The sequence below is a fragment of the Anolis carolinensis genome, unplaced genomic scaffold (assembly GCF_035594765.1).
Source record: "Anolis carolinensis isolate JA03-04 unplaced genomic scaffold, rAnoCar3.1.pri scaffold_11, whole genome shotgun sequence".
Lineage (NCBI taxonomy): Eukaryota > Metazoa > Chordata > Lepidosauria > Squamata > Dactyloidae > Anolis > Anolis carolinensis.
This window is the reverse complement of record NW_026943822.1, coordinates 19,094,013-19,111,435: the sequence shown is the minus strand read 5'-3', so window position 1 is coordinate 19,111,435 and position 17,423 is coordinate 19,094,013. Positions and strand designations below refer to the sequence as shown.

Genomic DNA, 17,423 nt, shown 5'->3' with positions numbered 1-17,423 from the left:
CGACACACAAAGAGCTCGGCTTCTCTCTACTCTTCAGGCGGGAGTTGGACGGAAATGGTAGCCGGAAGCGGAAGTGAGGAGGAAGAGGAGAAGGGAGGGAATTCTCCCGGCGGCAGCAGCCTTTCCGCCGCCTTGGCCTCTTCCCTCGGGATGTTGTCTTTGGATTTCTTGGACGATGTTCGGCGGATGAACAAGCGTCAGGTGAGCGGGCCGAGCCTTGGCCTCTTGCGGGATGAAGGCGAAGTAAGGGAGGGAAGGCAGGCCAGCATCCTTCCATTCGAAAGAATCCCATAGTTGGGGTTTTGTTTCCTCTCAGGTTTTGGAATCCTTTGGAGAGAGGGTTGTTGTATGTTTCTCGGGCTGTATGGCCATGTTCCAGAAGCATTCTCTCCTGACGTTTCGCCCACATCTATGGCAGGCATCCGCAGGATGCCTGCCATAGATGTGGGCGAAACGTCAGGAGAGAATGCTTCTGGAACATGGCCATACAGCCCGGGAAACATACAACAACCCTGTGATCCCGGTCATTTTATATATACACAATATACATAGAATCCTAGAGTTGGAAGAGACCCAACGGACCATCCAGTCCAACCCCTTTCTGCCAAGAAGCAGGACAATCACATTCAAAGCACCCCCGACAGATGGCCATCCAGCCTCTGCTTAAAAGCCTCCAGAGAAGGAGCCTCCACCACAGTCCAGGGGCAGAGAGTTCCACTACTTAACAGCTCTCACAGTGAGCAAGTTCTTCCTAATGTTCAAGTGGAATCTCCTTTCCTGTAGTTTGAAGTCATTGTTCCGCATCCTATTTATTTATTTGTTCCGCCCATTTTATAATAGCCCCCTTTTCTGAGATGTTGCCAATGCTATTTTGCACTTTATGATCCATTTTTACCGGCACATTCTGTTTTGGATTTTATGAATTGGTCTCTTGTTTTAATATTGTATGTTTTTTATATGCTTCTTGCTGATTTTAACGATTGTTTTATCTATTGATGTTTTACTGGTATAATTGTTTTATAGTCGTGTTATTGATATTGATTGTTTTATCGGGCTAGGCCCCATGTAAGCCGCCCCGAGTCCCTTCGGGGAAATGGGGCGGAGTATAAAAATAAAGTTATTATTATTATTAGTATTATTAGTATTATTAGTATTATTATCATTCAGAGCAGCAGAAAACAAGCTTGCTCCCTCCCTCCGCCCTACGATTTCTCCTCACATATTTATACATGGCCCTCATCATGTATTGTATTTTATATTTTTATATACGTGTGTTTTATTGTAAGCCGCCCCGAGTCCCCTTTGGGGTGAGAAGGGCAGGATACAAATGTTGTAATAAATAAATAAATAAATCATGTCTCCTCTCAGCCTTCTCTTGCAGGCTAAACATGCCGCTCCTCATAGGGCTTGTTCTCCAGACCCTTGATTATTTTAGTTGCCTTCCTCTGGACACATTCCAGCTTAGAGTCAACATCTCCCTTAAGTTGTGGTGCCCAGAATTGGACACAGTGTGACTCGAGGTGTGATCTCACCAAGGCAGAATAGAGAGGTAGAATGACTTCCCTGGATCTAGACACTATAGATTATTTATTTGTGGAATTTATACCCTGCCAATTGTAACCCCAGTATGTTAAAGCGCTGATCTGCTAAAATTGCGGACCAAAAGGTCTCAAGTTTGAATCCAGGGAACAGAGTGAGTGCTCGCTGTTAGCCTCAGCTTCTGCCAAACTAGCAATTCGAAAACATGCAAATGTGAGTAGATCAATAGGTACAGCTCAGGCGGGAAGGTAATGGTGCTCCATGCAGTCATGCCAGCCACGTGACAAAACATTCATATGTGAGTAGATCAATAGCAGGAAGTTAACAGTGCTCCATACAGTCATGCCGGCTACATGACCTTGGAGATGTCTACGGACAATGCCGGCTCTTCAGCTTAGAAATGGAGATGAGCACCAACCCCCAGAGTCGGGCACGTCTGGACTTAATGTCAGGGTAAAACCTCTACCTTTACTCTGCCTTTCACCAGTCAAGGGCCCGAGATGGCGTAGAGCCAGTAAAAATATACAATATAAAAATTATACGGTAGTGCAGATCCAGCTTCAGTTTCACATCGAAAATTGGACCCCCTTGATAATTCATCAGAAGTTGACTGGAAGAGCTAGAAATCCAGGCGACCTGCTTTGAACTTGATTATATGAGCCAGACTAACATATAATCCAGTTCAAAGCAGATCATCTGGATTCAGGAACTGGGTTATTTTGGCAGTGTAGATGGGGCCTGTGTTTCAGGGGAAGCACTGTCCATGCCTGTCTGTGTCTGAGTCATGGGGGTTGGTCTGTTTTATTTCCAGTGCCCCCCTCATCCTTGTCCCCTCGCCCCCTTCCCAGCTGTATTACCAGGTGCTGAACTTTGGGATGATCGTTTCCTCAGCGCTGATGATCTGGAAGGGGCTGATGGTGGCAACGGGCAGCGAGAGCCCCATCGTGGTCGTACTTAGGTAAACATGCTGAAAGGAGCCACGTTGTAATGGGTGGCTTCAAAGTAGGAACACAGTTTGAATAAAATGGAATGGGGTCCGAAGCTTCTACTGTAGTACTTCCCAACTTTTGGTCTTCCAGGTGTTTGGGACTCCAGCTCCCATAATTCCTAAGAGCTGGTAAGATGGCTGGGATTTCTGGGAGTTGGTCCAAAACACCCGGAGAACCAAAGGGTGGGATCCACTACTCTGCTGAGTGTGTCTTCGTCATAACTTAGCACGATCCCTTTAACACAAGCATTAGCTGGATGGAGGGCTGCACAAATTGATAAGTAACTTCTCCAGTCCTTAGGCCGCAAAGCCTATTAAAAGATGTGACACGTTTTTTGTCACGTAGTATGTTACAACAGCATCACCACCACCATCAACAATAATAACATATTTATTACTTGCCTCTCCTTGCAGCTCGAGGCGAGGTACAACATGGTTAACGCACTAGTAAAATACATGTAACAAATACACACAGGTAAAAAATGCAGTTTAAAAATTTTCAAACAAATCCACTGACTGAGGGATACAGTTATAGGGTGATGGCTCTCACCAGCCTGCCTTATTATCTTTTATGAACAGCAATGTTGAGAATACAAACACAATTTTCACCTCAGTTGGAAGAACTCAGTTCTTCCTGAATTTCATTTTTGTTTGGAACAGTTTTATTGCTTTTTTCCTTAAGGAAATGGTCTCTCTCAAGCTTTTCTGTAGGATCTTAAAATAAACCATCTTCAGCAAAGAACAGTCGTATTTCCAGTGTTTGTGGCTGCCAAATGCATAAGAACAAAAAGAGTTGTTTGGCATATGACTAACAAGTTTTGTTTGCCATGTCATGAAGTGCAGTTTATACAAATTGGGCCGCGCTCCCTGAAAGCCAATGCCAAATAAAATTTGCCAGTCTTTTCAGCTGTAACAAGATTCTTCTGTTTTGCTGCTACAGTCTGACATTGATTCCCCTTTTCCAAATACATACTTCAGAAAAATAGAGCTTAAATTGGGAAGCCAGGAGGGCATGACTTCTCCTTTCTCATTTGAATGCCAAGCTTGCCAATGATTGCAAACATGATAGAAATATTTGTCCGTGTCTTTCTTTCCACTGGATTTTACAATTAAAGAGGTTAAGGATGTTATGGGTTTGTTATTTCCCTGATACAACCCTTGGATTGCCAGTTTCTTGACAAGGAAGGCAGGTGATGGAAGAAATCATAGTAACAGTCCTATATAACTTGTCCAAAGTGGGTTTGCCATTGCGTTCCTCTGAGGCTGAGAGACTGTGACTTGCCCAAGGTCATCCAGTGAGTTTCCATGGCTGGGCAGGGATTCAGACCTTGGTCTTCCACAGTCCTAGCCCAACACTTAAGCTATTGTACCATGTTGGCTCTTACTGCGTGTTAGTATGCATAAAGATAGATAATTTATATAAATATATAATACTAATATTATAATATAATATACATATAATATTGATAATAATATTATAATGTGATACAATAATAACAATACACTATTATAATTGTAGATTATATATTACATGTAATTTACTAATAATATTGCAGTATAGTGGTATAGTACAATATAATATATAATGCTTATATTGTGCTATACTAATAATATAATAAATTGTATGTACATAGAACTTGTAAGCCGCCCTGAGTCCCCTTCGGGGTGAGAAGGGCGGGATATAAATGTAACTAATAAATAAAAATATATCCAATCCATTCCTATGTGGAGTTAGTTTGCATGGATATATACATATATATACCTTTGATTTGCCTGGTTAATCTGGATAGTTCTTTTTCATATGCTTTTTAAAGCCCTAAAACCAGCCTGGCTGACAGCCTTGAGACAAATGTCAAACTCTAACCACAAACTTTGTCTTTCAGTGGCAGCATGGAGCCTGCTTTCCACAGAGGAGACCTCCTCTTCTTAACCAACCGCATTGAAGAGCCAATCAGAGTGGGCGAAATTGTGGTCTTTAGGATAGAAGGAAGGGAAATACCAATAGTGCACCGGGTTTTGAAAATTCATGAAAAGTACGTTTCCAATAATGGGTGATAATTTATTGTCAACATATGTTGCTATCTTACATGGGCTCCTTTTGCTGCACGTAGGAGTCGTATTTATTTTTATTCTATTTTTATTATTAATAATACATTTATTATTTTACTCTATTATTACATTTATTATTTTACTGCATTTATTATTATTACATTTATTATTTCACACTATGATTATTAAAAGAATACATAAGCACATTTACGTTGAAGAAGATGAAAATAATGATTTAATCAGTTGAACAGTCATATCTTAAATTACATTTTGATGTAAAGATTCAAAAACATTTAAACTACTGATGCCTCAATTAATGTAATTTTATTGGTATCTTGGCTTATACTGGAGTCAATGTTTTCCCAGTTTTTTGTGGTAAAATTAGGTGCCTCAGCTTATACTCGAGTATATACGGCAGGGGTCCCCAAACTAAGGCCCGGGGGCCGGATGCGGCCCTCCAAGGCCATTTACCTGGCCCCCGCTCTCAGTTTTAGACTTAGACTCGCCCAAAGTCTGAAATGACTTGAAGGCACACAATAACAACAATCCTACTTGATTATCTCAATGGCCAGAAGCAGGCCCACACTTCCCACTGAAATCTTGATAAGTTTACAGTATGTTGGTTAAAATTATTTTTATTTTTTAAATAATGTATTGTTCTTTCATTTATCAATATTGTAAATGAAATATTGTAAATGAATGATATGGTAATAATATAATATATTGTGTATACATATAATATAATGTAATACAATATAATATTTATTTATTTATTTATTACTTTATTTCTACTCCCGTCCTTCTCACCCAATAGGAGACTCAGGACGGCTAATAATAATAATACAATATAATAATATTGTACAATATAATAATATTAATTATATATTATATATTAAATGTAATATTACTAATAATATTACGGTATAATGGTATAGTACAATATAGTAATATATAATGCTAATATTGTGCTATGCTAATAATATAATAAATTGTATGTACAATATATTATATTTTTAGCATAGCACAATATGCTATGTGGGGTATAAATATAGTAAATAAATAAATAAGTAATTGTTGCTGGGTTTTTTGTTTTTTGTTTTTTTTTTGTTTTTTTGCACTACAAATAAGGCGTGTGCAGTGAGCATAGGAATTTGTTCATTTTTTTTTCCAAATGATAATTCGGCCCCTCAACAATCTGAGGGAGCATGAATCGGTCCTCCACTTAAAAAGTTTGAGGACCCCTGATATACGGTATATATATACCCGGTTTACAGCTTGTCTAAAAGATTCATTGCTACCCCTGGATTGCCTCTTTTTGGCTCTGAGAAACCTGGTTGAGAATCTAGCCACAGAAAACATCATTGTGTTCCACCGTGATGGTCCTTTTCCGGCTGCTCTCAGTCCTGGTTGTTGTTTTCTCCTTTGCTAGACAAAATGGAGACATCAAGTTTTTGACGAAAGGCGACAACAACGCGGTGGACGACCGAGGCTTGTACCGACAGGGGCAATACTGGTTGGAGAAGAAGGACGTGGTTGGAAGAGCGAGAGGGTAAGCAGAGGCTGGCTTGTGGCTTGCTTTGCTTCCCACTGGGTTCACTCTCTGGCGAGTCTTGTATGTTTTGTTCTTGCCACAACTTAAAAAATCCATATCCATGCTTCCCTTTCCCAAGAGGAATAGAACCTTCTTTCGTTGTGTACCATAAAATCTGCCCTCGTCATCTTAAAAGCCTATTTGCTTTCTGAAAACGATGCATGTTGGAGTTGCTGGCCTTCAAGTCCCACATCATACAGTTAATCTTCATGGAATTTGGCGATGTCGTGTGCAAAGGTCATGTCTGTTTTGTCCATTTCGGTTGACATTTCCTGGACGTGCCACTGTCTATCTGTTGCCATGGGCTTGTATTGGAAAAACGGATAGACCTTCCTCAAATTAGCCACTGCTGACAATTCTTGGCCTGCGGTCACTTCAAATTCTCAAGAAAGGCTTCAAAGCCTGAGCCTTGACACTATTGTCAACCAACGCCTGGACGGTTGAGGGCATTCTATTAATTTAGAGTGTGAAGTGACCACAGTGTTATGTGTCCCCATCTTTAAAATACTTCCTACAAGGATACAAAATAGAAACTCAGATATTTTGCAATTGACGACTTGCTGTGATGATGCCTAAATCAGAAGGGTGTTGTCTTTTTTCCATTTTAGATTTGTGCCGTACATTGGGATTGTGACCATCCTAATGAACGACTACCCCAAATTCAAGGTATGGCTTCCATTGCATTTCATCTCCTATACTCTTGAAAACCTTGATTGAAGAAGGTCTTGTATAGATAGGCTGCTGAGATGTGGATGCCTCACAAAGTCAAAGGGCAGCAGAGCCTGGAGGCCATTGCTTGCAATGTATGATACATTTCTCTCTCTTCTTCTCCCTTATCAATGTTTTCCTTTCTAAAGCCTCCCTCTCTCTGAACCAAAGGAATGTTTTGAAAAGGGAAAGGAGAGGGAGAGAAGCTCTTGCAAGTCAGAAAGAAGAAAATATACTGTATATACCTGAATATAAGCCGAGTTTTTCAGCCCTTTGGGAGACTGAAAAAGCCCCCCTCCTCGGCTTATATTCAAGTGAAGGTCTTCACTCACTGCATCCTTTGCCAGCCTGCCTGCTTGACTTCCGGGGACAGGCGGTGCTTTCATTATGCTTTTGCTGCATGAAGGCAGAAGGGGGTTGGACTAGATGGCCCAAGGGGTATCTTCCAACTCTTATTTATTTATTTATTTATTTATTTATTTATTTACAGTATTTATATTCTGCCCTTCTCACCCCGAAGGGGACTCAGGGCGGATCACATTGTATACATATAGGGCAAACATTCAATGCCCATATACACATAGAACCGAGACAGAGACGGACACAGAGGCAATTTAACATCCTGAAGGGATGTTTGATTCTGGCCACAGGGGGGAGCAGCTGCTTCATCATCCATTGTGACGTTGTAAATTAGTTAAATTTGTCTCCCCACTTTATAAGTGGTACCTTATTTCCTACTTGATAGATGCAACTATCTTTCGGGTTGCTAGGTCAGCAACGAGCAGGGGATATTTTTTATTTTTTAATTGACGGGTGCTCACCCCACCATGGGCTGGCCTCAAACTCATGACCTCATGATCTGAGTGATTTATTGCAGCAGGCTGCTCACCAGCCTGCGCCACAGCCTGGCCCCAATATTATTATTATTATTATTATTATTATTATTATTATTATTATTATTATTATTATTATTACAGCTGGATGGACATTTGTCAGGGGTGCTTTGATTGTGTATTGCTGCACGAAGGCAGAAGGGGGTTGGACTAGATGGCGCAAGGGGCCTCTTCCAACTCTCATATAGGAGTACTAAAGAATATATAGAACCTATACAATATATATATATATATTGTGTGTGTGTGTGTGTGTGTGTGTGTGTGTGTGTGTATCTGCCAACCTAGCAGTTTGAAAACATGCAAACGTGAGTAGATCAATAGGTACCGCTTCAGTGGAAAGGTAGTATAGCGCTCCATGCAGTCACATGACCTTGGAGGTGTCTATGGACAGTGCCGGCTCTTTGGCATAGAAATGGAGATGAGCACCAATCCCCAGAGTTGGACACGACTGGACTTAATGCCAGGGGAAAACCTTTACCTAGTTATTGTATTAAGTTGGTTTCACTTCCAGCGTGTTAGTAAAACCGAATTACTGTGTTTGAAAGGATGTGCGTCTAAAAAGCGTGATACCAACTTGAAACGTTTGGAAAGCTCTGGCCTAATGGCTCAATTATTCTCTTTTGTCGCCACTGACAGTACACCGTCCTCTTTCTACTGGGCCTGTTTGTGCTGGTCCATCGAGAATAGCCTGCTGCCCGGAAGATGGTGCCGGTTGTGCTGAAGAAGAGCGAGCGAGAAAGAGAGGGGTGTGACGGCAGGTACATGTCACTTCTTCCTGACCCAATGGGGCCGGGCTCTTTAGTTTTATTTTCTACTACAGCTGTGTAACAAGAAAGTTGATCCCAGTATTTTGAACAGTTTGTCACATTTTAAGCCTTTTTGTACATCGGTGAATTTTTTATATTAAAAGTTTTCAGCCAAAGTGTCTGGTTTGAGTTTTCTGTCAATTCTACTCTCTTTGCTCTGGTCTAGTGTATGCGTTCTGGGACCATTTACTTAATACATTTTTCACGTAACCTGGAAGCCTGTTTTTCTGTTTTCTGAGTATTGTTCTTTATTTACTGTCTTGATTTTTGGAGTTTTTAAAATTCTGGTAGTCGGATTTTGTTCTGGAAGCAGCCAGGCTTTGAAGCTGCAAGGCCATTCAGTGTTAATCAAGCTGGCCAATGGCAACATTCACACTTGTCTCATGTAGACAAAGAGTTCTTTCTCCCACCCTGGACACTATTCCACAGATATATAAACCCCACTAGTTTCCAGCACCTCGCAACCTCTGAGGATGCCTGCCATAGATGTGGGTGAAACATCAGGAAAGAATGCTTCAGAATGCTATCTGGAAAACTCACAACAACCCATTGTGGTTTTGGTTCGTTTCAGTTTTATTTGCTTTTAGGAATGTTGCCAATTTTGCAATAGTTGTTTATTTTGTGTCTCCTGTATCTATTTTCATGTTTTCAAAGCCACTTCTTTAGAACCAGGGATATATCCCTACCGTATTATTTTCTTGTGCGTTTTGTCCGCTGATGTAAGAATTGCTCATTAATGCCTTGTTTACACTGTATGCAAATGCACAGGCAACAAGTCCGTGGCCGTGTTCACCGGCAATACTTTCCCAAAAATAATGATGCTTCCCAAACGTCCTGCATCTCGCCCGATGCACTTGAGTGCATCCTATAATTGCCCCTGGGAATATAAAGCGGTGGCTTCCTTTAGTTATCCCATAATTGGTACCAGTTAATCCCACTCGAGGCACATCTTTAAACTTTTCCCCCTTGTTTTCGCAAAATGAAAAGACAAGAACCCAAACCCTGCTTTGGACCTTAATCCCTAAATGTTGGCAATGTATTTCTAGTGGAACTAGAGATCAGAAGTAGGTATATGTTGTCAAAGGCTTTCATGCTTCTGGAACATGGCTGTACATATAATAATAATAATAATAATAATAATAATAATAATAATAACAACAACAACAACTGGTCCTAATAATAATAATAATAATAATAATAATAATAATAATAATAATAATAACAACAACTTCTTTATTTTTATATCCAGAGAATGCTTCTGGAACATGGCCATACTACTACTACTACTACTACTAGTACTACTACTAATAATAATAATAATAATAATAATACAGTAGAGTCTCACTAATCCAAGCCTCGCTTATCCAAGCCTCTGGATAATCCAAGCCATTTTTGTAGTCAATGTTTTCAATATATCGTGATATTTTGGTGCTAAATTCGTAAATACAGTAGAGTCTCACTTATCCAACATAAACGGGCCAGCAGAACGTTGGATGAGTGAATATGTTGAATAATAAGGAGGGATTAAGGAAAAGCCTACTAAACATCAAAATAGGTTATGATTTTACAAATTAAGCACCAAAACATCATGTTATACAACAAATTTGACAGAAAAAGTAGTTCAATACACAGTAATGCTATGTAGTAATTACTGTATTTACAAATTTAGCACCAAAATATCACGATATATTGAAACCATTGACTACAAAAATGCATTGGATAATCCAGAACGTTGGATAAGCGAGTGTTGGATAAGTGAGACTCTACTGTACAGTAATTACAACATAACATTACTGCGTATTGAACTACTTTTTCTGTCAAATTTGTTGTATAACATGAAGTTTTGGTGCTTAATTTGTAAAATCAACCTAATTTGATGTTTAATAGACTTTTCCTTAATCCCTCCTTATCATCCAAGTTATTCGCTTATCCAAGCTTCTGCTGGCCCGTTTAGCTTGGATAAGTGAGACTCTACTGTAATAACAACTACATTAGGATAATACGATCAATATTATATGTGCATACAATATATTATGCACATACTATTATATTGCATTAGGATAATACGATCAATATTACACGTGCATACACTATATTATGCATGTACTATAGTTTGTCCTATTGTGTTTCTCCATCAGCTTCCCTATGTGGCATGCTGAGAAAACACTTTTCCTCTGGGTGGATCTTTTCCTAAAGGGAGGGAGGAAGGGGCTGCACCCTTGGGGTGGTCTGCAAACTAGAAAGAAGGGCGTCGCTTGTGCCTTCATCCCCCCCACCCAAAAAATAGAGAAATCCCCGCCCAGAAAGCAAAGCTATTTAAACCAGAGTTGGAGAAGCAAAGAAGTGGACTTGCCAAGGAGCTCAAAGGAGAGCAGCGCAAGAGCTCCACCTGGCGTTCACAGCGGGAATTACAGGGCGTCCTTTCCATCCATGGCGAAGGCAGGATTTCTGGTTCTCCAAGCTGCCAGCTTGTCCTGTCTGCTTCTCTTAGCCAGCAGCGCCCTCCCACCATCCGTGGGGGGCAAGAGGGACGGGCCTTTCCGCCTCAGGGAACACCTGTGGGCCACAGGTAAGCCTCTTCCCAGACCTAGACTTTCCCCAGAGGTACAAAGTCAGGCAGATCTAGACAGTAGCCTTAAACAAGTGCTTCTCAACCTGGGGGTCGGGACCCCTGGGGGGTCGTGAGTGGGGTTTGGAAGGCTCACCTAAGACCAGTATTTCTGTTCATCATGGGGTTACTGTGTGGGAAGTTTGGACCAATTTGATCGTTGGTGGGGTTCAAGGGGCTCTTTGATTGTAGGTGAACTAGAACTCCCAAACTCAAGGTCAATGCCCACAAAACTCTTCCAGTATCTCCTGTTGGTCGTGGGGATTCTGTGTGGGAAGTTTGGTCCAATTTGATCGTTGGTGGGGTTCAAGGGGCTCTTTGATTTTAAGTGAACTAGAACTCCCAAACTCAAGGTCAATGCCCACCAAACCCTTCCAGTATCTCCTGTTGGTCATGGGGATTCTGTGTGGGAAATTTGGACCAATTTGATCATTGGTGGGGTTCAAGGGGCTCTTTGATTGTAGGTGAACTAGAACTCCCAAACTCAAGGTCAATGCCCACCAAACCCTTCCAGTATCTCCTGTTGGTCGTGGGGATTCTGTGTGGGAAGTTTGGCTCAATTCTATCATCGGTGGGGTTCAAGGGGCTCTTTGATTGTAGGTGAACTATAAATCCCAGCAACTACAACTCCCAAATATCAAGGTCTATTTCCCTCAGACTCCACCAATGTTCACATTTGGGCATATTGAGTGTCGGTACCAAGTTTGGTCCAGATCCACCATTGTTTGAGTCCACATTGGATGTAGGTGAACTACAACTCCCAAACTCAAGGTCGATGCCCACCAAACCCTTCCAGTATCTCCTGTTGATCGTGGGAGTTCTGTGTGTCACGTTTAGTTCAATTCCATCGTTGGTGGAGTTCAGAATGCTCTTTGATTGTAGGTGAACTATAACTCCCAGCAAGTAAAACTCCCAAATGACAAAATCATCCCCCCCCCCCCCAATGAATCCCACCAGTATCCAAATTTGGACGTATCAGGTATTTGTACCAAATGTAGTCCAGTGGATGAAAATACATCCTGCATATCAGATATTTACGTTACGATTTATAACTGGAAAAATGAGAGTTATGAAGTAGCAGCAAAAATAATGTTATGGTTGGGGGTCAGCACAACATGGGGAATTGTATTAAGGGGTCGTGGTATTAGGAAAGTTGAGAACCACTGCCTTAAATGCAATACCACTTCCATTGAGTCCTGATTTTGGGAGGCTTTGATAGTGGTTTCAGCACTAAGAACAAGGACAGCTCCAGATACATTCCGATTTCGGGAATCCGACTCTGGCAGAGAAATAAACCAAACACCTCTTGTGTTATAGGTGAGCTTTTAAAACAGGCATGGGCGAAGTTGGGCCCTCCAAGGGTTTTGGACTTCAACTCCCACCATTCCTTTTTTCTTTCCTTCTCTCATTTCTCCTCTTTCTTTCTTACTCCCTTCCCTCTTTTCCTCCTTTCCTCCTTCCTCCTCTTCTTCCTTCCTTCTTTCCTTCCGTTCTTTCCTTCTCTTTTTCCCTCTCTTCTTCCTTCCCTCCTTCTGTCATTTCTTTCCTCTTTTTCTCCTTCCTTTTCTCCTCCATTCCTCCTTCTCTTCGTCCTTCCTCCTTTTATGTCCTCCCTGTATCCATCTATGTTTGTTTACACTTACAGTACTAAAGTCTCTCAAACAATTAAGAGAAAAAAAGCCACGGAAAATATAAATGGGTATCAGAAGTAGGGGAGCCCGTGGTGGTGCAGCGGATAAAACCGCTGAGCTGCCGAACTTGTTGACCGCAAAGTCAGCACTTCGAATCTGAGGAGCGAGGTGAGCTCCTGCTGCTAGCTCTAGCTTCTACCAACATAGCAGTCCAAAAGCATGCAATGTGAGTAGATCAGCAAGAAGAAAAAAGGGTGCCCCGGGATGCCAGCAACACAATCAGAGATGTCTAGAGATAACAGGCTCCTCGGTGTATAAATAATGAATAAAGGTAAAGGTTTTCCCCTGATATTAAGCCTAGTCATGTCCGACTCTGGGGGTTGGTGCTCATCTCCATTTCTAAACCGATGAGCTGGCGTTGTCCATAGACACCTCCAAGGTTATGTGGCTGGCATGACTGCATGGAGTGCCGTTACCTTCCCGCCAGAGCAGTACCTATTGCTCTACTCACGTTTGCATGTTTTCGAACTGCTAGGTTGGCAGAAGCTGGGGCTAACAGTGAGAGCTCATCCCACTCTCCGGATTCGAACCACTGACCTTTCGGTCAGCAAGTCCAAAAACTCATCGGTTTAACCCACTGCGTCACCAGGGGGTCCCAAATAAAATGTATTATTATTATTATTGTATGACACAGCAAACGAGATAGATATGCTGGATTTCGTATCACAAAATCACAAGTCGAACACTTCCCAAATGTCTAGGACTGTATGATGTATTTTCGGATGATGCATGCAGAACAGGGTGGCCTTTTGCAGTTGGCAGATCGTAATTTTGTCAATGTCTATTGTTTCCAAATGCCGGCTGGGATCTTTTGGCTCGGCACCCAGTGTGCCCATCACCACCGGGACCACCTGCACTGGTTTCTGCCAGAGTCTTTGAAGTTCAATCTTGAGGTCCTGAGAGCGGCTGAGTTTTTCCTGTTGTTTTTCGTCACCTGGGATGGCGACCTCAATGATCCAAACCTTTTTCTTTTCCACAACTGTGATGTCTGGTGTGTTGTGTTCCAGAACTTTGTCAGTCTGGATTCGGAAGTCCCACAGTATCTTTGCTTGCTCATTTTCCAATACTTTTGCAGGTTTGTGATCCCACCAGTTCTTTGCTGCTGGAAGGTGGTACTTGAGGCATAAGTTCTAATGAATCATTTGGGCCACATAGTTATGCCTCTGTTTGTAGTCTGTCTGTGCGATATTCTTACAGCAGCTGATGATATGATCAATGGTTTCGTCAGCTTCCTTGCACAGTCTGCATTTTGGGTTATTAGCTGATTTTTCCATCTTGGCCTTAATTGCCTTTCTTCTGATGGCTTGCTCCTGGGCTGTAAGGATCAGGCCTTCTTTCTCCTTCTTCAGGGTCCCATTCATGAGCCAGAGCCAGGTCTTCTCCTTCAATTTTGTCAAGGAACTTTCCATGCAATGTTTTGTTGTGCCAGTTGTCAGCTCTAGTTTGTAGTGCGGCTTTCTTGTACTGATTTTTTTTTTTGTCTGCTGTGCTTTGAGGAGTTTCTGATTTTTGACTTCAATCAAAGCAGGTTCTTCACTTTGCTTTCCATATTCTGCCAGGGCATGTTCTTCTTCTTTGACTGCTTGTTTGACTTCTAAGAGTCCTCTGCTCCCTGATCTTCTAGGCATTATTATTATTATTATTATGCTCACAATACCATTTCAGGGCACTTTATGGGTAAGAAGAGCAACCTGGGCCCTTTGTCTCATTTGTGGTCTCCGTCGATGAAGCATCCAGAGCCCGATAATATCCCCGAAGCTTCGAAATCGGTGTTGGAAGACGGGACGGAGCGATTGAGACGGGAACTTCTTACTCTTCTCCTGCAGTGGAGCCTGGCGGAGGAGAACCAGGAGCAGAAGAAGGAGCCCAAGGAACAGGTAATGATTGGAAGATACTATAAGACCGGCATGGGCCAACTTGGGCCCTGCGAGTGTTTTGGACTCCAACTCCCACCATTCCTAACAGCCTCAGGCCCTTTCCTTTTGCCCCTCAGCCGCTTAAGCGGCTGAGGGGCAAAAGGAAGGGGCCTGAGGCTGTTAGGAATGGTGGGAGTTGGAGTCCAAAACACCCGGAAGGCCCAAGTTGGCCCATGCCTGCTATCCAAGCCTGATGTTGCAACCAAGCCCTTGTCATTGCAGGAGATCTCTCCGTTGAGGAAGCTGCTTGCAAAATACATTTAAAGCCAATGAGTTGTTGACAACGCCATCGCCGACCAGGAGTTCTTGAAGACCCTTCCAGTCGAGAAGACAACAAGGGCTGAGATGTTGAGTTTCAAACCAGCCACGGCCTTCCTAATCTCGATGACTTCTCCAAAGGCTTCCTTTGGGGTGGAAAGGTGAATAAAGTCCCCGCCATGCTTTGCGCAGCCGAAATCAGTCTTTTTAAGTTGGTTTTGAACTGAATCGAGGTCTGTTTAGGAACATAAAAATCACCTTTTCAGGCAGCCGGTCATAGAAGGTGTCTCCAAGTCCTATATTTTGTATATAGCTTCCAAGAAAGTTTATTTATTTACTAGCTGTGCCCGGCCACGCGTTGCTGTGGCAAAGTTGTGCAATTTTTATTTGACTTTATTTGCATTTTTTTAATTAATTTTATTGTAAGTTATATTTTTATTTATTATATTTTATTATTTCCTTGTATTATTTTTAGTTATTTTCTGTTATTATAGTATTTTATTGTATTAATTTTTAGTGTTTTTTATTTTTTTTATTGGGTTGCTAGGAGACCAAGTTGGAGGAGCTTAGCCTTCTAACTGGCAGCAATTGGATAAAAGCAATTATTCCTCTCTCTCTAATTAGGACTTCATTTTTCTTTTCTTTTTGTTGTATCAACCTAGAGGCGTGGATGATGGGTTGTGTTGTCAAATTTTGAGGTTGGGGGGCCTGTAGTTTTGTTGTTTTGTGGGTCGCCGTGATGCCATCACTCTTTTATATATATAGATTATTTATTTAGGGAGTAAACACATATGGCAAACATTCAGTGCTGATTATACATTTAACAAGGACAGACAAACACAAAAGTAGTTGTGTTGCTGTGAGTCTTTCGGACCGTATGTCCATGTTCCAGAAATGTTCTCTCCCGACGTTTCGTCCACATCTGAGGCTGTGAGGATGCCTGCCACAGATGTGGGAGAAACGTCAGGAGAGAATGCTTCTGGAACATGGCCATACAGCCTGAAAGACTCACAACAACCCAGTGAATCCAGCCATGAAAGCCTTCGACAATACATAAAGGCAGTTGTTCCCATCTTATTTCCGGCACCTTGGAAGCTGTGCTCAACTCTGGCCACAAGGGGGTGCTGTCGCTCCACCTTTCATGTAGACGTCCTTAAGGGCACTTTTATTATCTCCCCGCTAAAAGCAGTACCTATTTATCTACTTGCGTTTCTGCTTTCGACCTGCTAGGTGGGCAGGTGAGCTGCGGCTAACAGCGGCTGCTCACCCCAACCCAGGATCGAACTGCTGACCTCTCGATCGGCAGGATTTTTCAGGATTTTTCTCCAGTTAACACACACACACATATAGTACAGTGTCTTTGCAAACCATAACAGTTTAGGTTGTTTCTTGCATTCAACTCCGGCCACAGGGGGGTGCTGTTGCTCCATCTTCCATGCTAATATCCTAAGGACGCCTTTATTATCTCGTCACTAAAAGCAGTACCTATTTATCTACTCGTGTTTCTGCTTTCGACCTGCTAGGTGGGCAGGTGAGCTGGGGCTAACGGTGGGTGCTCACCCCAACCCGGGATCGAATTGCTGACCTCTCAATCAGCAGGATTTTTCTGCAGCACAGAGGTTTAGCCTGCTGCACTAAGCACGGTGGTTTCTTGCATTTGTTTGATATCATATACATACTGAGGACGGAATAAGCGACTAACTTTCCCTGTTGTTAACCAGCTTCTCATAATATGGGATGAAGGAAAAAGGCAATTTTCTGCACTTTGTTTACCCTTGTTTGCTTCTATACGATATATTTGGGGTCATCACTTTTAAATTTATTTATTTATGCAATGCTTTTGATATGAAATAAATATTTGGAGTCAACTTTCCATCAATTGGAGCCCCCGGTGGTGCAGCAGGTTGAACCACTGAGCTGCCAAACTTGCTGATTGAAAGGTCGGCAGTTTGAATCTGGGGAACAGGGTGAGCTCCTGCTGTTAGCCCCAGCTTCTGCCAACCTGGCAGTTCGAAAACATGCAAAATGTGAGTAGATCAATAGGTACCGCTCCGGCGGGAAGGTAACATTGGCGCTCCATGCAGTCATGCCACTGGCCACATGACCTTGGAGGTGTCTATGGACAATGCCGGCTCTTCGGCTTAGAAATGGAGATGAGCACCAACCCCCAGAGTCGGACACGAGTGGACTTATCGTATCAAAAGAAAATGACCGCAAATCCAAAGTGAACCTAAAGCCAGAGCCAGCCTTGCTGCATAACCAAAGACACTACACTAAGCCATCCTAGTAAATGCAGCAAAATAAATAAGTACGGTCATTTTGTATTACTTCATCACACAGCTCCAATCATATTTATCCCATGGACAACGATGGACA

The 17,423-nt window shown here is 42.2% G+C and overlaps 2 protein-coding genes across 3 annotated transcripts; both read left to right on the top strand.

Annotated features, from left to right (window-relative positions):
* The first annotated feature begins 41 nt into the window (after positions 1–41).
* sec11a (SEC11 homolog A, signal peptidase complex subunit) lies at positions 42–8,690 on the top strand. 2 transcript variants are annotated; one of them, XM_003227479.4, is made up of 6 exons: positions 42–201; positions 2,388–2,497; positions 4,411–4,560; positions 6,006–6,125; positions 6,776–6,833; positions 8,405–8,690. In XM_003227479.4, exons 1-6 carry the CDS (start codon positions 55–57, stop codon positions 8,453–8,455), a joined length of 636 nt encoding a protein of 211 aa, XP_003227527.2. In that variant the 5' UTR covers positions 42–54; the 3' UTR covers positions 8,456–8,690. The 2 variants fall into 2 exon arrangements, with proteins under 2 accessions (XP_003227527.2, XP_008118909.1); XM_008120702.2 differs by having other exon boundaries at positions 71–201; positions 2,351–2,497.
* Positions 8,691–10,429: 1,739 nt separating this feature from the next.
* Positions 10,430–15,667, top strand: LOC103280728 (uncharacterized). The gene is made up of 3 exons (XM_008120703.3): positions 10,430–11,143; positions 14,539–14,750; positions 15,012–15,667. The coding sequence occupies exons 1-3, from the start codon at positions 10,720–10,722 to the stop codon at positions 15,051–15,053; spliced, it is 678 nt and encodes a 225-aa protein (XP_008118910.2). The 5' UTR covers positions 10,430–10,719; the 3' UTR covers positions 15,054–15,667.
* Positions 15,668–17,423: the final 1,756 nt, after the last annotated feature.

Bases quoted from the DNA above. Each gene is read 5' to 3' on its own strand.
- sec11a (XM_003227479.4), top strand. From the start codon at position 55: ATGGTAGCCGGAAGCGGAAGTGAGGAGGAAGAGGAGAAGGGAGGGAAT. The intron at 202-2,387 runs GTGAGCGGGCCG...CCCCCTTCCCAG, and splicing joins GGCGGATGAACAAGCGTCAG to CTGTATTACCAGGTGCTGAA. The intron at 4,561-6,005 runs GTACGTTTCCAA...CTCCTTTGCTAG, and splicing joins GTTTTGAAAATTCATGAAAA to ACAAAATGGAGACATCAAGT.
- LOC103280728 (XM_008120703.3), top strand. From the start codon at position 10,720: ATGTGGCATGCTGAGAAAACACTTTTCCTCTGGGTGGATCTTTTCCTA. The intron at 11,144-14,538 runs GTAAGCCTCTTC...ATACCATTTCAG, and splicing joins GGAACACCTGTGGGCCACAG to GGCACTTTATGGGTAAGAAG. The intron at 14,751-15,011 runs GTAATGATTGGA...TTGTCATTGCAG, and splicing joins AGAAGGAGCCCAAGGAACAG to GAGATCTCTCCGTTGAGGAA.